This window comes from Tamandua tetradactyla, chromosome 3 (assembly GCF_023851605.1).
Source record: "Tamandua tetradactyla isolate mTamTet1 chromosome 3, mTamTet1.pri, whole genome shotgun sequence".
Classification (NCBI taxonomy): Eukaryota; Metazoa; Chordata; class Mammalia; order Pilosa; family Myrmecophagidae; genus Tamandua; species Tamandua tetradactyla.
In genome coordinates this window covers 24338259-24357376 of record NC_135329.1, presented here as the reverse complement: position 1 = coordinate 24357376, position 19118 = coordinate 24338259, and the positions used below count along the sequence as shown (strand labels likewise).

Sequence of the window (19118 nt, the reverse complement as noted above, 5' to 3'; positions counted from 1 at the left end):
TATTCCCAGCACAGAGTCCACAGCACTTCAAAGATCAATGTTTATTTTCTCTAGCTCCAGTGTTACAACTGTAGCAGCATGTCAGAAACAAACGCCACACACATAAACACATATTTTCTCTCCTTCCTCAAAGAGGTGGCAACAATCCAAAGGCAGAAACAATATTTACTATAGGCATTTAGGAAATCACACTTGCTCACCCTTATGTAACATATATTATGCATCTTGCAGATAGGGAGCATTTGTATTTCACAGATACATTCATTCTTCTTTTTTTTGTTTTAATTTTAAAAATTTTTTTAAAAATACCAAAAAACACCAAACAAACGCAAACATTCTTAACTTCTGATCATTCCGTTCTACATATATGATCAGTAATTCACAATATCATCACATAGTTGCATATTCATCACCATGATCATTTCTTGGTCATCATGATCATTTCTTGGACATTCATTCTTAAATAAAGTTAAATAAAACCTTATTGTCATAACAACAATTTTGTTGGAGATGCAGCCCAAGAACTCTGGAGCACAGCACTTGGAATCAGACACCAGCATTTCGAAGGAATGAAAAAAAAAAAAAGGAAAAATAGATACCACTCCTAGGATATAGATGTAGGTCAGTAAATAGCTAAATTAAATTCAAAGTTAAGAAAAAACTGAAGATTTATCTCATACGAAAAAAAAATCAAAATTTTATTCTAAAATGAAAGTAAAACTCTAATCTTTAGTGGTTGACCTCAAATTGTGGTCTGAGAAAAGCTAACACACACATGCCCTCTGTTAAATATGCACTGTACACATGTGGCATTGCCTGGCTACACCTGTCTCTCATAAAGATCTAATGTCCAAGTATGTGCCGTGATTAGATTAAGGTGGGCACTGTCAGGGAAGGGGAGAGGGAAACCATTTTCCTAGTCAGCACCTCACAGTCTCAAAGTCACAATCAAGTGGACTGCAGTCTGTATGGGGCAAGAATACAAACTTTGTAGCTAAGGGCAAAAGTAAAAAATTAATTCCCACCCACATAATTCGTGACCACTTGTTTTGGGCTCCACAACTTTTCGCAGCATTTTCAGATACATTACTCATTCAACCTCAGAACAAACCAATGAGGCAGGCAGGACAGGTGGCGCTACCCATATTTCACAGACGACCTGTCCATCATCACGCAGGGAGAGGAAAGCCAAGGCCAGACTTTCCAACTCCCAGCCCGCCTACCTCTGAAGTCCAGCTCCTGCCTTTCCTTCTTGCATCTCCCTATTTCCCAAAGTAGCTCTCCCAGAGAAATGCACGTCTCATTTTCTAAATACCATCTAAACCAAAATCCTTTGAGAAATAAGGAATGTTCTGCAGCAATGTGACATGTCTTCAAGTGGATTAAAAAATGTAATGGAACAATTTTTTAAAAAAAGAGAGATTTGATCTAGCCTTTTCCTCCATTGCCTAGAACTTAATATTAATTCAAGACATGTTTAGAGGACAGATGTAAGCCACGTTCAACAGCAGCATGGTCTCCGGGGGGTTTTTTGCATCCCCTGGCATGGGACAGAAGCTTGCTACAACTGATTACTTCGGGGGGGGAGGGGCCCTGTGTGGGACGGGTCAGCAGCAGCACCAAGGCCCCGTTTCTGGAGCACGTGTGGAGGCACCCACCGTGACACTTGCCCATCCTTGGTCGAAAGAGGAAGCTAATGTATAGAAAACTCCTCATAGCTATTGGATCAAAAGTTAAAACAAAATTTACCCTGGAGGCACCGCGTGCATGGTCCCAAGATGGACATTCTCCAAGCACTAGACTGAGTTCTTCCCAGGAAGTACCACCATCCACGGGAGCCCTGGCCTGAGCCCCAGGGGGATGCAGTGTCTTGCTGGTGGCTGCACTGGAAGGTGGTGGCCAGTCCGAGCTGTCCTGCTTGGGGTCACCAAAACGAAAATACGCAAATCCTTCCGTCTCATTTCTCAAGATGAGCTCTGGGGAGGGCTCATAAAAGGACACTGTGAAGCCATTCAGTTTTCCCTTGAACAGGGGTCTGGCAGCAAATCAAGTGCCATAGCTAGAGGGAACAGGCTTGTACTTTTCCCTCTGCAACGACCTAACTCAGAGTATACCATTTTAGAAATCAAGGAGGTGAGGCCTTATGTTCTTAGCTGGTGTGGACCAAGGAAGGCTGAAGAACGGCCCTGAAGAGACATCCTCTGACGTCTGCCTGAGGGTCTAAGCCAGGCGGCAGCAGCCAGGCCAGCCTAAAGGCCCTGGCTCTGTCACTGTGTGGGCCAGCGGCTCTGCCATGGGGGAATATAATGGCAGGACAGGGCGGGGAGAAGACAAATGCCACAGATACGCTCTGGGCATAATTCCTAAACTGCACAGGGAAACAAAGGAAGGTACTCAGTCAAAATGCACATGACAAGGGTAGCGGAAGTGCCTTGGTTGAAAAGTTGAAACAGAAATAAATCCTAGCAACAAAAACAGGATTTATCCAAATTACCCAGACCACAAGAAGCCAATGTTCACACTTCAAGGTCTGAGTAAGTGCCGACCCAGGGAGGCAGGCATGCATATCACTCAAAACAAAGGGAAGGAGATGGTCTGTCTCAGTGGGTTTAAAACGGGTAATAATTCCGCTGGAGTCCACTGTTCTAAAGTGTTGGAGAGATTGTGCCATCCAGTGTGTGTGTGTGTGTGTGTGTGTGTGTGTGTGTGTATACAGCACGGTAGAATGTTCCAGGTCTAGATCTTTGGTCCTGGAATTTTTAGGAAAGACAAAGAGAAAAGGCACATGAAGGTGACTGACTGAATAAAAGAAAAAGGGACATCAAGAATTCGCTAGAAGTGAAGTATTGGTATTTTGATAGTTTTTTCAACGTACCTTTTTTTTTCCCCATGAAAAGAGAAATTCAAAATATAAACTTTAATGTTTATTATTTTACATTCAAGTGAAACTTCTATCTGGGAGCTAAACACAATTTTAGGTCACATTCAGCGATTTAATCAGGTTACTTTGGTGCCTTTTTGGACTTAACCTGGTGGAAGAATTCGGGCCTTTATATCTTAAAAACAGCTTTATAGTCCCAGCTGCAATACTACTTATACACGCGCACAGGCACACACACAAATTCAAAAACTTCTACATAGAAAAATAAAGGATAAACATTATCCATCTATTTTATACTGTGTACTGGAACTTTTTATATACATACATTTTTTCTTTAATGTTTTCAATCACTGCACCTTTTCTTCCCTCCCGTGTTATCTAAGCTTTGGGGAGGGGGAGCTTGGGGGGAAGGATGGCTGCTGCAGTGAAGCAGAAAAGCTACATTCCTTTTAGGGGAAGAAAAGAAAACGTGGTTTCTCCCTCCCCTTGTGAAATCTCACCCCCCCCCCCACCAGGGCTTTAGGTCTCCCTGCCAATGCCCTCCTGGTGAGTGGCTGTTGTGTCTTCCCCTCTTTCTAAGGCGTCGGGGAGCCCAAGGCCCACAGTGAACACCCGGCAGAAAGCAATCTGGGTGTGAGGACACGGGATTGGAACCAGGCAGGGGAAGCCTTTCAAAAAACCAGAGATTCTGGAAATCACTTCCCACCGCCTGCTCCTTTAGTACGGAGTTCGGTTCTCCAGCTTGTGCTTCGTGAGGAAGTACTTGAAAAACTCATAGACGGACCAGGAGATGGCAGTGGATGGCATCTGGTAGATGACCCGGGCCTGCACCCCTTTGAAGTAGCCGGGCAGGCCGTTGAGCTGGTACACTGTCCGGAAAGCATTGGCCATGCCCGACAGGCGGCCGCTGATGTTGGCCAGGGACAGCGCCACGTTCTCCTGAGTGTTGAGCAGGGTCTTACAGACGTCCAGGGGGGTGGTGGCTGCTGCGGCGATGGCCCCAGCCAGGCCGCCGGAGATGATGTGGGACTGCGGGTTGTAGCTCCTGTGCGGGTTGACCCACTCCTGCAGGAATTCGTAGGTGATGAAGTGGATGGACTGGAAAGGAATGTTCATGGTCAGCTGCGTGGTGTAACTCCGGTAGAAGGCTCCCAAGCCCTCCGTCCTCCACACTGTCCGGATGCAGCTGAGGGCTGACCGGTAGGGCGAGTTAAACATCTGCATGCGCTGCTTCACAACTGGTGGTGGTGTTGTCAGGCCGCGGGGCAGTCCGAAGAGCAGGGAGCGGTCAGGTGGGTTGGGTATGGCCCCACCCCAGGTCAGGGTGCAAAGAGGAGCCAAGCCATAAAGAGAAACGAGCAAGTTAGACACGCCAAAACGTCACAAAGAGCTAGCACACAGCACACACACACACACACACACACACACACACACACACACACACACACACACACACACACACACACACACACACACGCTGCCCCATCCAGGCCAGCTCCAGGCAACCCCATTTCTTTAAAGATGCGTCTTCAAACCCCAGTGCCAGCGAGTGACTTCTCTTGAGTTTTACCTGCTTGAGTTTTGGTTCCGGTGGCCCCTAAACCACACAGGTGCTTCCAACCAGACGCGCTCGGTCAGATCCTGGCCGGCCCTGGCAGTAACCTTTGGCACCCACCACGAATCGAAGCTCCTCAGGCCCCTCTGCCCTCCTCCATCCCTAATACATCTACTGGACTCTTTCCCCGTCACTTAGTTTGAGTGGTCTGTACCCCTGACAGTGTTGCTTTTTTTCTTTTGGCTTCTTTGTCACACAGTCCTTTCGGAAGAGACACGAGAATTATGTCTGCCCAAGAGTTCAATGACAACCCCAATGAAGACACTGGCTTTAATACAAAACCAACTGGTGGTTCAAAGGACACGAGGAAGTGCGACTAACTGTGGCCCTTGAGGTTTAAGGTTTGAATGATTTCACTACCCACCCCCCTCCCCCAACCACCAGGTTGTCAAATACAGACACTGCGCTTTCCTTTCCTTTTAAAGAAATAAAGACCTTATCAATAACAGTGACAGCAAGGAGGGGGCAGGGAGTTGGGCCTCACTTTCTTCTCCTTTAAACAAAAACTAAACAAAACCCATGGCCTGGTCACTGACCAGGTCCCTGTATGAAATGCCTAAAAAACAAAAAGCCCAAGTTTTGTAACACGTCAGCACTAACAGTGTGACTTCTTTTTTTTGGTGGTGGTGGGGGATTATGTTTTTCTCTGAACTATACTTCACAGTGGCTTTTCCCGCCCCACTTCCCCCTCTCTGCCTACCTAGGAACACCTCTAACTGGTTTATTCTCTTAGGATAATCTTTCCTGGCCCCGAAGTACACTCTATCTTGAACACCTAATTCCACGACAAGCCGTGAGGACAGGTTAAGTTTACTTAAGCCTGTCACATCTCTTTAGAAAGATGATGGGTTCTTTCTGAGTTTTCCTTTTTTCAAAAGAAAAAGGGAAAAGAGTTATCAGTCCCTCCGGCACGTCTCAGTCCCTCCGGCACGTCTCAGCCCGCGCGCAAGAAAACCAGAGTGAAATGGCCACCTTCCTCCCGCCCCGTGCCATGGTAAACCCTCAGCACCACACAGGTAAGGACGCCTCCCCACTCCTCAACCTGACTTGCCACATCCCTGAAGGTCAGAACAAGTCCCTCAACTGCGAGGACGCGGGGAGGCAGCAGAGGGCAAAATATATATATCTAACCTTAAAAGACAAAAAAACTACACACTTAGAACATGAGACTCAAAACGTCGAAAACTGTTGAAACCTTTTATCTCCAAGTCTCCCTTCTGGCAAGGGACCATGTGCAGACGCAGGGGGAAGATGGAAGGAGCTCTGTATATCACCTGAAGTCACTGTTGGATTGAGAATAACCCAGCCCAAAGCCGACCCAGGCCCAGGCCCAAACGTCTCAGACCCTCACTGGTTAAGGACAGATGCTAGCATATATAAAAAGCTGAATACTCAAACATCCACAGCTGGGATTTACTTTATCATACTCCAGAAATTCAACGGCGGGGAGGGGAGGGGAGAGATGTGAGGGGGAAATGTGAGGGGAAATGGTTAAAATATAATGACAAAACGTTCTCTGGAAGCAGAGTGACAGATATATGGGCGTTTATAATACCATTCTCTACATCTGTATATATTTTGAAATTTTCCCTCCAAAGAATTTCAAATTAAAAATTAAAAGCCAAATAAGCACAAGTCCTAATGAAGACCTTTGACAGGCTTCCCCTAAGTTCGTCTTAGGGCTAATAAATGTTAACGTGGGCCAGAACCGTACGTGTGTGTTCACACGTGCACACAGGTTTCAGAGTAGTGCAAAAGCAGGGATAAATGTCAGGTGAGCTTATCAAAACAGATTTCCGCTCCCCAAGCCCAGGCACTTGGATTCTGGAGCTTGGGGCAGGGCCCGAGAGTCTGCACTTCTAACAACTTCCCAGGCGACTGTGATGCTGTGGGTGGTTCTAGAGAACGGCAGTACCGCAAAGCTCAAGTGCTTTGGAACCTTCTGGAGGCCTTTAACCACGTGATAAAGAATCTTGCAGGCTCTGGCTAGGGAGCAGGAGCTCTCTTTCCCCACCTTTTGTCCCGGCCCCCCTTCTGTCCTACCCCTTTGCACATCCCCTAAAGCTCTTCCCTGGGACCATAAAACATTACCTTCTGCTGGATTCATTACCGCATCGTGGAGCAGGGTGGCCATACTCCCAGCTATCCCTGCAAAACAAACTCCATAAAATTACCCTCTGGAATCAAGACATTCTCAGCAAGTTCCGGGAGCCTAACATTGGGCGGGCGCCGGGACCTGGCTTTCTAGGAAGCAACATTCACCACCAACTCCAGCAAGTTGGGAGTTGACTCTGAAAACCCAAAAAACAATCATGGAAAATACTGGATAAAGGCAGGGAAGACTGATAGGCATAATCATTCACATTTTAATCCTGTAGTAGAAACCTTAGTTTCAACCCTGGGAAAGGGCTAGACCTGCTAAAATGGATGGTACCCAGGAAACACTCTGTGGCTTTTTCCACCATCTGGATTTTACTTATCCCTGTCCCTCCCTCATGTCAACAGAGTAACTCACACTCTGCCCTTAAGCTGGGACAATCAAAGGAGTAATATCATGTTTACGGATGAAAGGGGGGAAATCAGAAGGGAACGCTTTAAGAATCTTTAATCAGTAAAATCCCAGCCTTCTTAAGAAGATGGACAGAGGGAAAGGATGTCAGGAAGATCTGCATACGGTGGACTTCCAGGGTCAGTGGGCAAATAAAATGCCTTATCTCAGGAGACGGCAAATCCCATCCAGAGTTCTCAACTGGCCTGGTTTCGAGAACCAGGGATTTTAAAAGTCTAAACCAGGCCTGGAATTTTACTTTCGGCTTTGAGTTTCCTCCCTCTGTGGTGACACTGTCAAGTATTTAAAATTACCACTGGAAGGTGGAAGGAATGAAGGGCACCAGGGCAATTCCTTAAAAGTGCATACCCTACCCTACCCTCATGCATAATTATCTCCAGGAAAGGCACAAATGCAACCACAGCATACCCAGAAGGCCACAGGAACCCGGGGCAGAACTTGGCATAAACTGGGCTCTGTCAAACCCCATGCAAAGGGCCCGGTACTCGAGGCACCAAAACGATGGTCCCAATGACCCAGAGGCGGGGACAGCATTTACTGAGAGGGCATGAAGAGCCACGGCCATCTCAATAAATGCAACTAATGGCCAAATTTTAAACGGGAAAGCAAGTGTGGGGGGAGGGGGAAGCTTTGCTGGCCGCATCTACCTCTGTGATTAAGAGTTTTGTCAAAATAAATATCCCTCGTGCTGCTATCCATATTCCCGTTCCATACCCAAAGAAACAAAAAAAACAAACAAAAGCCAAATCCACCCAAGAGGAAAAAGTAACCGCTCTGCCTGGCCCAGTAAAACATGCCACATGTTTAAGAGCTGCATGCAAACGCCCAACCCTCCCCCCATCCCGCCTCGCTCCCCTCAAAACAACAAAACAAGGCAAAACAATTTCAGCCCTTGCTTGCTTGAAGAGAAGAGGGAGGAGTAAAATTCCCAAATCCCCAGAAGCTTAAGGTGGGAAAAGTCGTCTGCGCTGGAGTAAATCCTTTGTCAGCCATAAAACTTCTTGACCTTTTAAAGCTTAGTTAGATCTTGATGCTGTAGAGACCTGTTGTACCAGTTTTTAAATAGTCTCAAAGAAGCTGTCCAGATAGCTTTTTTTTTTTTTTTTTCTGAATCCAGCGTTCAAATGTTTTGTTTTTGAGGTTTCTAGTCAGGGTTTGTTTTTTTCCTATGTCTGATCATTAATTGCTTTTGTGAATGTTAAAAAAAAACAACAACAGCCAAAACAAACAAACCAACAAAAAAAGCCCGCACAACAATAAAAACCGAAACACCTCTGTCACCAGTTTCCCCAGGCTTCAGAAAATAGAAGAGGGGAACGGAAGAAAAAAAACAACAATAGTGTGTGTGTATGTGTGTGTGCGTGTGTGCGTATGTGTAAGTGTGTTCGGGTGTGGGTACACACACACACACACACGGCTCTGGAGTTCTGCACGCATGAGCGTGCGTGCCGGAGACGAGGGTTGGGCTGCCGGGCCGCAGGGACTCGCACCCTGGGGAAGAAGGGTCTGTTGAAGAAGAGAAGCTTTCTAACTCCGGACAAACGCTTTCAAAATACCATTGGCCAGGTGGCTGTTTCCTCGGTGGTGGAAAGCATCATTTAAAGTCCTTTTCATGTTTTCATAGCAGGCAAAGTACATGGCGTGGGCCGGCCCCGCCCCCATCACCATCACGTTGATGCCGCGCAGGGGCCTCCAGACGCCTTCGGTCCGCACGATCTTCTTGAGGGCTCCGTAGACGCTTGAGTACTGGGCTTTGGGGTCAGGCTGCAGACTCTGCATTCGTGTCTGCGGGAGGAGAGAAAACGGTAGAATGGGGGTTACTGAGGACGGTCTCGGTCTCGAGGAAAAGAAGGCCCAGGGAGTGAGAGAAGGCGAGAAAAAAAATGGTCTTTCATCACCTTCGAGGATTTCTTGGTGAAGAAAACGACATTCATCCCATCTCTCCTGGAGTACTCCACCCACATACATGTACACACATTCATGCAGCTCATGAATTTCAAGGGCAGGGTGCAAAGGATGAGGGCAGATTTGGCCTAGAATGGCCTTGCCCTGCCAAGTGCAAAGCTGTGTGGCCTCTGGTGAATCCCTAACCTCTCTGGGCCGCAGGACCTTCGACTTAAAAAACAGGGTTGTTGCAAGCATCAAATGCAACAGTGCCTGTGAATCCCCCTAATAAAGGGTCCTAGATACACATAAGAATGATTTATTATCCTGTGGCTCCCACTCCAGTTCTAAAGCCTTCTCCATTGTCACCACCTGAAATCTGCCTATGCTGACCGCCCCTTTTCAGCCCTACAGCGGACTCTCCCGGCTGAATCCTCCAGCCCTCGCTTCCTGCTCTCCTCTACTTTTTTACATTTTGTCTTTACAAGTTAGGATTTAAATATAGTTAAATGGGGGTGGCTCAGTGGCAAGAATTCTTGCCTGTCAAGCCAAGAGACGTGGGTTCGAATCCAGGAGACTGCCTGTGCAAACCAACCAACAAACAAACAAAAAAAAAACCACAAAGGTTAAATATAGTCAAATGGTCTTAATTTCTTCTTGTCTCCTCCAGGGCAGGGAGCGGCTTTCCAGAGCTCTGTCATCTCCATCTCACCACCCAGGGGTGACAGGCACTGAAGAAGGAAACAGGAGGCAGGAGAAAGACTGGGCTGGCTCAGCCCTGAAAAGCAGTTGCATTTCTTCCTCCACACACACAGCCTTGAGGAGAGATCTCTGACTTTTGGCAGGGATATCCTTTTCTCTCCAAACAAAATCAGACACAAAACCTAATATATGACAAGGAACAAGACGGGCTTCCCTGAGTGGATAAGAGGTGAAGGGACCAGCGGTCCCGAGGAACAATGTGGAAACCAATGACCTAAATGAGTGGTCCCACGACTTTCAGATTTTCCCAGGCTACTAAAGCCATAAAGAAACTGGGCACATGGGTGCCAACTTTATATTTTACTAAGAAAGGACATTAAAACAACAATAAAACATAAGCAGCAATCACCACCACCCTCTATTATAATCATCATTTCCTAAAAGGGCACTCTAATACTTAAAAGAGAAAGTCAAGAAAGTCTACACTGATAATGAAATGCTTCTTAAAATTAAATTTAGCTTTCTTGAAAACTCCCTTCTTTCCTGCCACAGACTGGTGTAGACCCTTGGGCGGTGATTTGGGGGATTGCCCGGTGGGGATGTTTTCTAACCCTTTGCACAAAGGACTTGTGGTGGCTTTACCACGGAGGATACTTTCTAAGCAAACAAGAATATGGAAGAAGGGGGAGAATGCACCAACAACAGAGGGTCCCTGGATCGCTGTCCTGGAACCTCCCCTGTGCCTGCATGTGCTGCTACCCAGGCCAAAGGAAGACGTGTGTCACAGGCCAAGCATTCGTTTTGGAAAGCAAGAGGCAAGACTGATTCTTCAGGAAAGGCGGAGGTCCTCTAGCACTCAATTCTACAAGAGATTTCAAATTGCTCGAGTTGAGAGCCAATGGAGTTTTGTATTTTACCAGGCTTTTTTCTTATAACTGCCCCGGAGGAAAAGCCAGGGCCTCATCCAGGAGGCAGGACAATGTAGTGGTCAAGAACCGAGAACTGGGGCGGGCCGCGGTGGCTCAGCGGGCAAAGTGCTTGCCTGCTATGCCGGAGGACCTCGGTTCGATTCCCGGCCCCAGCCCATGTAACAAAAACGGAAGAAACAGAATACAATAAAAAACAAGAAAATGTTTAAAAAATGTTTCCCTTTCTTCCTTCCTTCCTTCCTTCTATCCTTCCTTCCTTCTCTCTGTCTTTCCTTTAAAAAAAAAAAAAAAAAAAAAAAAAGAACCGAGAACTGGGATCGAACTCACATTCCATCTTTTATGGCATGATCCTGGGCAGAGGAGTTAACCCCTGGGAGCTTTACTGTCCTCGTTTGGGAAGGTGGTTGAGAAAGTTAAATGAGATAATACAGGTCTGTTACTATTATTATTGTTAATGATAATTCATCAAGTGATTCAAGGGGCTGAATGGAGGCAACTCATTGAGAGGATAAGTACTGTAATGTGGTTTGAAAACAAACCCTCCAGTGGTTGAAGCTCCAGGCAGGCAGGTGTCTGTCTCGTTCACTGCAATCTCCAGTGCCTAGTACCGTGTCTAACTCATAATGGGTGCCCAATAAATATTTGTCAAATGCATGCGCAAACAAACGCCACTTAGAATTCCACCTGAGGTGAAGAGGGCCTATGTATCTTAGTTTATTTCACCAAACATGACACACCTGCTCTCTTGGACTTACCTGTCCTTCTCATTGCTTTTTATCACGCTCTTTATTGATAAAAAGCCCACATTTCACTGCCATCTCACGCCTGGGTTTGAGCTACTGAACCATAAGCAGAGCGAAGCCAGCCTGTTCTCAGGGCCTAACTTAGACCTGTCATCATGGGGTGGCTCGTGACAGTCAGTTCCCAGACAAGAGGACATCAAGCCTCAGGGAAAGGGCTGAAGCAGCATTTCTCCAGGGGTGGGTGAGACCCTGCCTCGCTCCCGGGTCACATCCTCCTTCCCCAGCTTCCAACCTGGGACAAGGTGGGATCTCTGGTCCTGCCAGGGTCTGTAAGACCAGTCTATGGTCCAAGGCCCTCCCTGGAGCCTACTGGGCACTAAATCATGCCCCCCACTAAAGGCGCATTCAGGTCCCAACCCCTGGTGCTGTGAATCCATTTGTATGTAGGACCTTTGAAGATAGTTGTTAAAAGTTGTGCCCAAACTAAATGAGGGTAGGCCTTAATCCAAGAAGCTGCCAGAAGCTGGAAGCCAACAGAACCTGGAAGAGAAAGGAGACATGGCCATGTGTACCGCCATGTGACAGAACAGCCAAGGACGAAGGATCCGCAGTGGCCAGCTCCAGAACGGAAGCGTCTTAGGGAGAAAGCATCGCCTTGCTGATGCCTCAAAATCATGAGCCAATAAATTCCCATCCTTAAGCCAACGTATTGTATGGTATTTGTTTTAGTTGCTAGGAAATTAAAACAGAGCATAACTGGTAGAAACAAAAGACTCATGTGTGGGTGGGAGTGGCAGCATGAGGTAATGTGCAGAATGCCACCCTGGAAGTTGAGAGGCTGGATTCTGGACCTCCCTTGGCCTCCAACGAGAGCAGAGTGGCCTTCACCGAAGCGTCTCATCTCTCTGGTCCTCACTGTCCTCAAATGGAAAATGAAGGGGAGGATCACAGCAGGGGGTCCCTAAAGTTTAACAGTAATACCTGGGAAATGTTTAAAAATAATCTGTAGGTACCACCTCAACAACCGTGGACTCAAAACCTCTTTCTCAATTCCCCAGATGACTCTGATGATGATCTAGGCTGGAGAAACACTGAAGGAGAATAAGCCCCTTTTAGCTCCAATACTTTCTAATAAGGGTCTATCCAGCCTTGGGAGTCAAGGATTCTGCTTTGGTTTTAGGTGAGTAGGGAGGGGTTGGGAGAAGGGCAGTGGGGACGGAGGAGAAGTGGGCAGAAACAGGAAACAGTGGGAAGACGGCACCAAGGCTTTAGAGGCAGCCTAACAGACGTCAACCCCAGTTTCAGCTCTGGGACCACCAGCAGGCACTTTAATCTTGGGGGCTGGTGGTCCTGGCCTGTAACAGTACTGCATAGCACCGTCGGAAGCCGGAGTTAGATAACCAGGTGAAACACCTGGTACGCTGGCAGGCGATCATTACCAAATGCCTCTCTGCCCCCACCCTTTATATATGTGAAGTCATCCGGAGGGTTTCTCCTTTACAAACCTGTTCACATGTGCCAGCTGGAGGCTGGATATCACGATTTGGGATTTTGCTGCCGCCGCCACCACCCCTACCACCACCACTATTTTATATTTGGGGTAGGGCAGTTGGAGGAGTAAATATTATTGAAGCAAAACATACCATCCTGTTATGGAAAAGAAAAGGACTTCTGAATTATCTTTGCACCCTCAGTGGATTTCTCTGACGTCAGGGAGTGGTCTGCTCCAGGGCAGGCCCCGTTTAATGACATGTGTCCATAGTCCAAATCTTGGCTTCCACAGCTGGGGCAAGGGCAAGTGACAGGTGGGCATGGAGGAGTGCCCGGACAAGCCCCTTCTGGGTCCACCACTGCCACATTGGTCAAATTTTGGCCCAGAGCCCCTTTTGTCCCATGGCAACTTTATTCGACCTGCCTCTATGAACACCCACTGGGTAAGGCCCCGGGTCTGGCACGGGGGATATAAAGGAATAAAAACTGGGAAGTAAAAAAGGAAAGTGGGTAATGGGTACAGTAAGAGAAAAATGGCACAGGCCACCTGAGTACAGAAAAGGAATTCAGAGAAGACACCTGGAGTAACTAACCTCACACCAGGGGTCAGGGTAAAAGTCACAGGAGTTTTCTTAGAAGAAAAGGAGAGAGGGACAGAAGTGGCCAAAACCTGGGAGAATGATACCAAATTCTTTTACTGGTGACTGCCTGAAAATGTAAAAATAAGGGCTGGGCATTTTTATCTACCTTATAGATCAGAGAAGGAGATAAAGTCAGGGAGAGAGGGAGAGGAAAAAGAAAATGAATGAATCGAAATGGGCAGAGAGGAAGCAGAGTTTTTTTTAAAAAAAGTCAGGGAGCGAGAGAACGAGTTTCAGTTTTGCCTGATAATTTCCTTTTAATAAATTACCATTTTTTGCATTTTAATTCTTGCCTCTTATAAATGTATAACGCACATTCACCTATTAAAGACCCTGGAAGGACAGAAACCTGTTTAACATTAAGGCACGTCTTAAACTTCTTTAGCAATGGAAGCCTTATTTCATTTCATGGGCAGTTACGCCCTAGGACACACTTTAGAAAGCACAGCTGCAGCCAGTGGCGAGGCCCCGGGGCAGCGAGTGCAGAGATGGGGTCTGGGTGTCGGAAAGATTCCTGGCAGTCGGTACAGAGAGTGGCACTCAGGGGCAGGTCTGGACCCAGGTGGCTGTCCTCAGCCCCAGGAGGAGAACTGGCAAGAGGCGTGAGCGGCAGACGAAGGGGGGCCTCTGCTACATGCCATCAGGGGTTGCTTCACACCTGCTGAGTAGAGGGGCCAGGGGGGACGGAAGGGAGCTGGGCCCCTGGCCTGGACCTGCCACTCCACGACCCTAAGCAAGCTCCCCCTGTCTCTCGAATTACGATCCTGTAGGCGACTCCGTCAAACAAGGACTCGGTGAGGCCAACTCTGGATCTTCATTTAAGCGGCTCTGTAAGCCCCCCAGCGAGGCTAGATTGGAGTGAGGGGCCAGGGCCTTACTGAATTCTCACCTAAGAAAACAGAACAAGGAACGCCTGCTTGTTTACCTGTTCACTTACGAGGGGAGGAGGAAGGAGAGTGGAAAACGCGTGTTCTGGCCCAGGTGAGCTTTTCATTCTTACTCACAAGATCAGGTAACAGGAGCCCCCAGGGCCCTGGGGAGACAGCGCCTAGGCCCTGCCTTTTCAGTAGGAACCTGGATCCAAAGGAGTCACGGGACCTGGGCCTAGATGAGGGCCAGGGAAGGAAAGAGAGCCGAGCATGGCAGGGGGCCTCGTGGACAGCCCAGCCCAGCCCCCACCTCTGCAGCATCCCTCCCAGAGGCAACTGGTGATGCCCAGCCCTCCTTTCCCAATATCTTAAAGATTAAAAACCAGAACAAATGGTAATATAAAAAATTTCCCATATCCGAAGTACATTTGGCACTTCGACAACCAGGACAAGATAATGCAAAAATCCGTTCATTCATCCACCTCCAAGGTGGAGGCTGGGCAGGGACGTGCCCGCCCGGGGTCAGGGTCCAGGTGGGACAAGCAAATATCACGATACAGAAGGCAGGCACAGCTCCAACCTGAGCTCGGTAAGGCTGGCCAAGAATCTCTGTTTCAGACTTTCTCCCAGAGGAAGAAAGGAAGGTTTAGGCACTGAGAAAGTGCTAGGAAAAAAAAAAAAAAGTGCTGAATAACGTCAGCAGCTGTCGTCCATATCTGCTTCAGAATCAGAAATCAAATTGGCAAGTTTAACCCTGTCCTTGCTGCCCGTTGTTCCCAAGGACCACTGAGGTTCACTAAATCAAACCACAGGAAACTGCCTGAGCCAAACCGCCGGCCCACCCCACCTCCCGAGCCCCACGGCTCACTGCAGAGCGAGGTCCTTCAGCCCCCTGGCCGCCAGTCCAGCCAGCCCCACCTTGGGTCACCCTCAGCACTGTGTGCCCCGTGTCCTGGGATCCGCTTGTGGCTCTCAAGACACCCCAGGCCAGCTCTGTCAACGGCCCTCCATGGCAGAGCCTCGGGCCAGGGCGGCTGGTCCTGCCCAGCGGTCTCCCACACCGAAGTACCAGGCCACAGAGCAAGCTCGTGGCCGGGAGGAAGAGCTGCTTTGGCCCAGGGCTCTGAGTCTGCGGAGAGGATGGTCTTCCGGAGGGAAGCCACAAACCTCGCCTCAGTCTTGGAAAGGCCTATCTCACCTTCCAAGATCCTTAGGAGGCACCACTGCACAGGAAGACGCCCAGACCACGTCGAGGAAACAGCACGCTTGGCACAACTCTCTGTGCTCCGTCCCGCTCCCCGTGGCACCCGCGCGGAAGCCACTGCCTCACTGTCCTCCCTGACGGAAGATGGACTCTCAGCGGCGAGTCCTCGCCCTCGGGGACCACGTGCAATCATCAAAACTGGGGACACCAGTCGGCACCTTTACCACCCACACATCAGCCACGAAGGGAGGCACGCAGGAAGTCCTTCCTGGGGGACTATAATATTCAGGGCATTTCAAATATCAATAAGCCCAAAGCACACCTTTTTTACATCTCCCAAATTAGCAAACACACACACACACACACACACACACACACACACACACACAAAGAGAATAATATACTTTATTATATGCACACACACCAGAAGGAAAACTTGGTCCTCTTGGAACAACAAGAGAAAAAGGATTCCTCAAAAGCTGTCACTGCCCCACCCCACCCTCCACAAAAGAGGGGACGGGAGGAAATGATTAGGTTTATCTGCTCTGCTGCTCAGAATCTGATCAGCTGATTCTGGGAGGGGTGGTGCAAGGGGAGTTCCAGGGGGATACATTTTGGAAAAAACCTCCCCAGTCATTCTGAAAAGCCCTTGTTGAGAACCACTGTTTTGGAGCAAGCAAAAGGGTCCTCTAGCTGGAAAATCAGTCAAAAAAAGTTCTACCAAGACAAAACAAAGTGATCACGAGACTCGGTGGCACACTCACCCCCAGCTAAATCTACATCAATTTCCCTACCTCAACCCTAAGAAGCCCCAGGCTTGCGTCAGTGTTCACGTCGCCCAGATTTAGAGGGGCGGGTGGGTAGGAAGTGAGTTCCTACAGGCCGGGGACCAGCCCGAAAGGCTGCTCGGCCTCCTTACTGATAGGTACGTGGCGGTCCCCCCGGGGCAACGCGCGATGACACAGACCCTGTCATTCGCACTCTCCAGGCACACAGTCCTCGCACATATGTGCATATGTGCATTAGTGTGCATATGGGGCACACTTGGGGGCCACTGTCATTTCTGGGGACAAAATGACCGCATGACGAGCTTCCAGCATGCATTCGACATAAAATAAGAACTCCACCAAGACAACCTCAGCCAAGTTCCCCACCCTCTTAGAAAAAGAGCCTCTGGCACAAAACACCACTTCTTGGGATGGGCCCTGGGAGGGTGTTACAGTGTAAAGATCCGGACCTCAAACCAGGAAAGGGGGCTCAGAAGAGGGGCCGCTTGAGGGGCAGTGTTTTGATCAGTAAGAAATGGAGCTATCACTATAATCCCCTCTATTCCATTCGGCTTTTTAGCTACATACATATATTATCACACTTTATTTATTTATTTTTTAAAGCAAACAGGGCAGGGAGAGGAAGAGAACAGAATAATCCTGGCTGAGGGGAGAAGGTGAAGGTGCTGGCATTATTTGAAAACTGAGGACACTGTGGCTGGTGGGTAAGGTCTGCCGTAGGCATGCAACAGTAAGGTACGGTGGGAAGGCCAGCCCAGGGTCGAGGGGAGCAGCTGGTGCATGAGGGGGATCCATAAAGGTCTGCTGGAAGAGAGGCAGGTTGGGGCTAGACTCTGGGAGGCTCGGAGTCCTTTGCTAAGGAGTTTGGAATTTATAGTCGAATGTTTCCCACAGTTACCTGCTGCGCAGGCCAGCAGTGGGGTGGGAGCTATGAGGAGCACATGGCAAGCGTCACCGAGGGAAACCCCCGCACCCGGGGGAGAAGGGAGCTGCCAAGGTCCTCCCGCCTGGGTTACCCTGCAGGCTGCCACCTGCAAGGCCCCTATGGCGTGGCACACCACTTAGGCCTCCCTCCCTTCCCACGGGCAGCAGCTCACGGCTTTACCGATGGGTCAAAGGAAGAGCCATTCGCACATCGCTTGACTCCAGAAACCAGATCTGCTCCCCTTCCCCACTTCCAAAAATACTGTGGCGGGAGAATCGGTGCCTGGCCCAGGCCCACTGTCCCAGGGACAGGCTCAGAACACCCAGAGTGTGGCCTTCCCAAAGGATCAAATTACCCAGGCCCTCCAGGTGAGACACATTCCCAGATTCCAGGTCAGAGGGCTGGGATTTCATGCATGGGACTGGTGACCTCACTGGGAAAAGGTGAGGGAAGGGATGCACTGAGGTGGAGGGTGAAGTCTGAACCAGCAGTCCCCTCTGCCCACCTTGCCCTGCCCTAGTAAGGGAGCAGGGGGCTGGGTGTAACAGGTTCTGGTCCCACATCCGGCACTAATTTGACTATGTGGCCCAAAGTGAATCCATTTGCTTCTCTGAGCCGCAATGTCCTTATTCACAAAATAAGTACAATAATAAAACAACAGCAATATTAGCAGCTAGCTATCCCCACTGCACACATGAGGAAACCGAGGCACAGAAGGGCTAAATGACTTGCCCCAAGGTCACAAAGCTAGTAAGGACAGGAACAGGATTGGAAGCCAGGCAGTCTGACTACACCAGCTCTCAGGAAGGGGTGGACTCTGAGGGGTCACAGTTGAGTTCTGAGCACAGTTCCGTCCCCAATGGTCTATGCTGCTAAAACCGCGCTCCATCACATGGGCACCACCTCCCTTGCACCTGACTTTGACTTTTTTGTCATCCTAAATCCCCACTGAGTAATGTCCACGCAGCTCCTGAGGGGGTGCAGTCCTTCTAGGCCTTGGTGCAAAGTGCACTCACAGGCCAAGGCGCGAGCCCAGGCCCATGGGGTCACTCGGCTCCGCCAGGTTCCACAGCCCTGACCACAGAGCTGGGTAACGGTGACCGGCTGAAGACAAACCCATGCTCCCTCCTGGAAAAGTGCTCTGACTATTTGCCCCACAGAGACTATGGGCAGGAAGGTCACTGTGATGGAAAAAACCTGATACTCAAAAAATATTCCAGTGGTGGGACTGCTTTAAAAATAATAATAATAATTTAATTCACTGCTAGTAACCTGAACCAACTAACTAGGTTCTCCCACTGGCTCTGCCGACCCGTGTCTACACCGCTGGCTTATGAACACCCCACTTACAAGAAAGGACAAGATGTCAGATGCAGAACTGGAGAAATGCCTCATCCATGAAAGGTTTTTATTTTATTTTATTTTTTCCTGGAATACAGGTAAACTTGCTAAAGCATCGTAACAGCATATTGAAGAATAAAATTTAATCCTGAGCGTCCACAATGAAGCGTCCTAGAAGCACCTGAGCCCACCATAAAGCGCGGGGTACTAACTGCGTGTGGGCAGAGAAGACAGCTCAGACACTGAAGCCAGTGGTGTCAACAGCTCTGCCATCATCAGTTTTGCACGTTGGGGCGCCTCAGAGCTTTTATTTGATTATAGAGATCTGCCACCCACCTAGCCACTCCCCACTCGGCTTTGCACGTGAGGAGACGGGTACGTGACCTGCCCCAGGTCCCAGAGCTGCTGCCACTGTGCCAGAACTGGCCCTGTGCCCGGCTCCCAGATTGCAGTCTCACCGTCCTTTCACTGAGACCCCCCATCACGGAGTCTCGGAGCCTAGCCCAACCCCCCCACCCCCACCCCACCCCACCCAG

At 49.0% G+C, this 19118-nt stretch overlaps 1 protein-coding gene across 5 annotated transcripts in view; it reads right to left on the bottom strand.

Annotated features, from left to right (window-relative positions):
- Positions 1–2911: 2911 nt before the first annotated feature.
- Positions 2912–19118, bottom strand: part of SLC25A37 (solute carrier family 25 member 37) — a 41366-nt gene continuing 25159 nt past the window's right edge. The window contains exons 2-5 of one of the 5 annotated variants that reach the window (XM_077152815.1): positions 8622–8850; positions 8477–8482; positions 6588–6656; positions 2912–4119 (exon numbers count right to left, since the gene is read on the bottom strand). In XM_077152815.1, coding sequence (XP_077008930.1) covers positions 3599–4119; positions 6588–6656; positions 8477–8482; positions 8622–8850 — 825 coding nt within the window. In that variant the 3' untranslated portion in view covers positions 2912–3598. Of the gene's footprint in view, positions 4120–6587; positions 6657–7961; positions 8597–8621; positions 8851–19118 lie in introns of those variants that run through there. The other 4 variants (XM_077152812.1, XM_077152811.1, XM_077152813.1 and 1 more) reach the window with 4 other exon arrangements.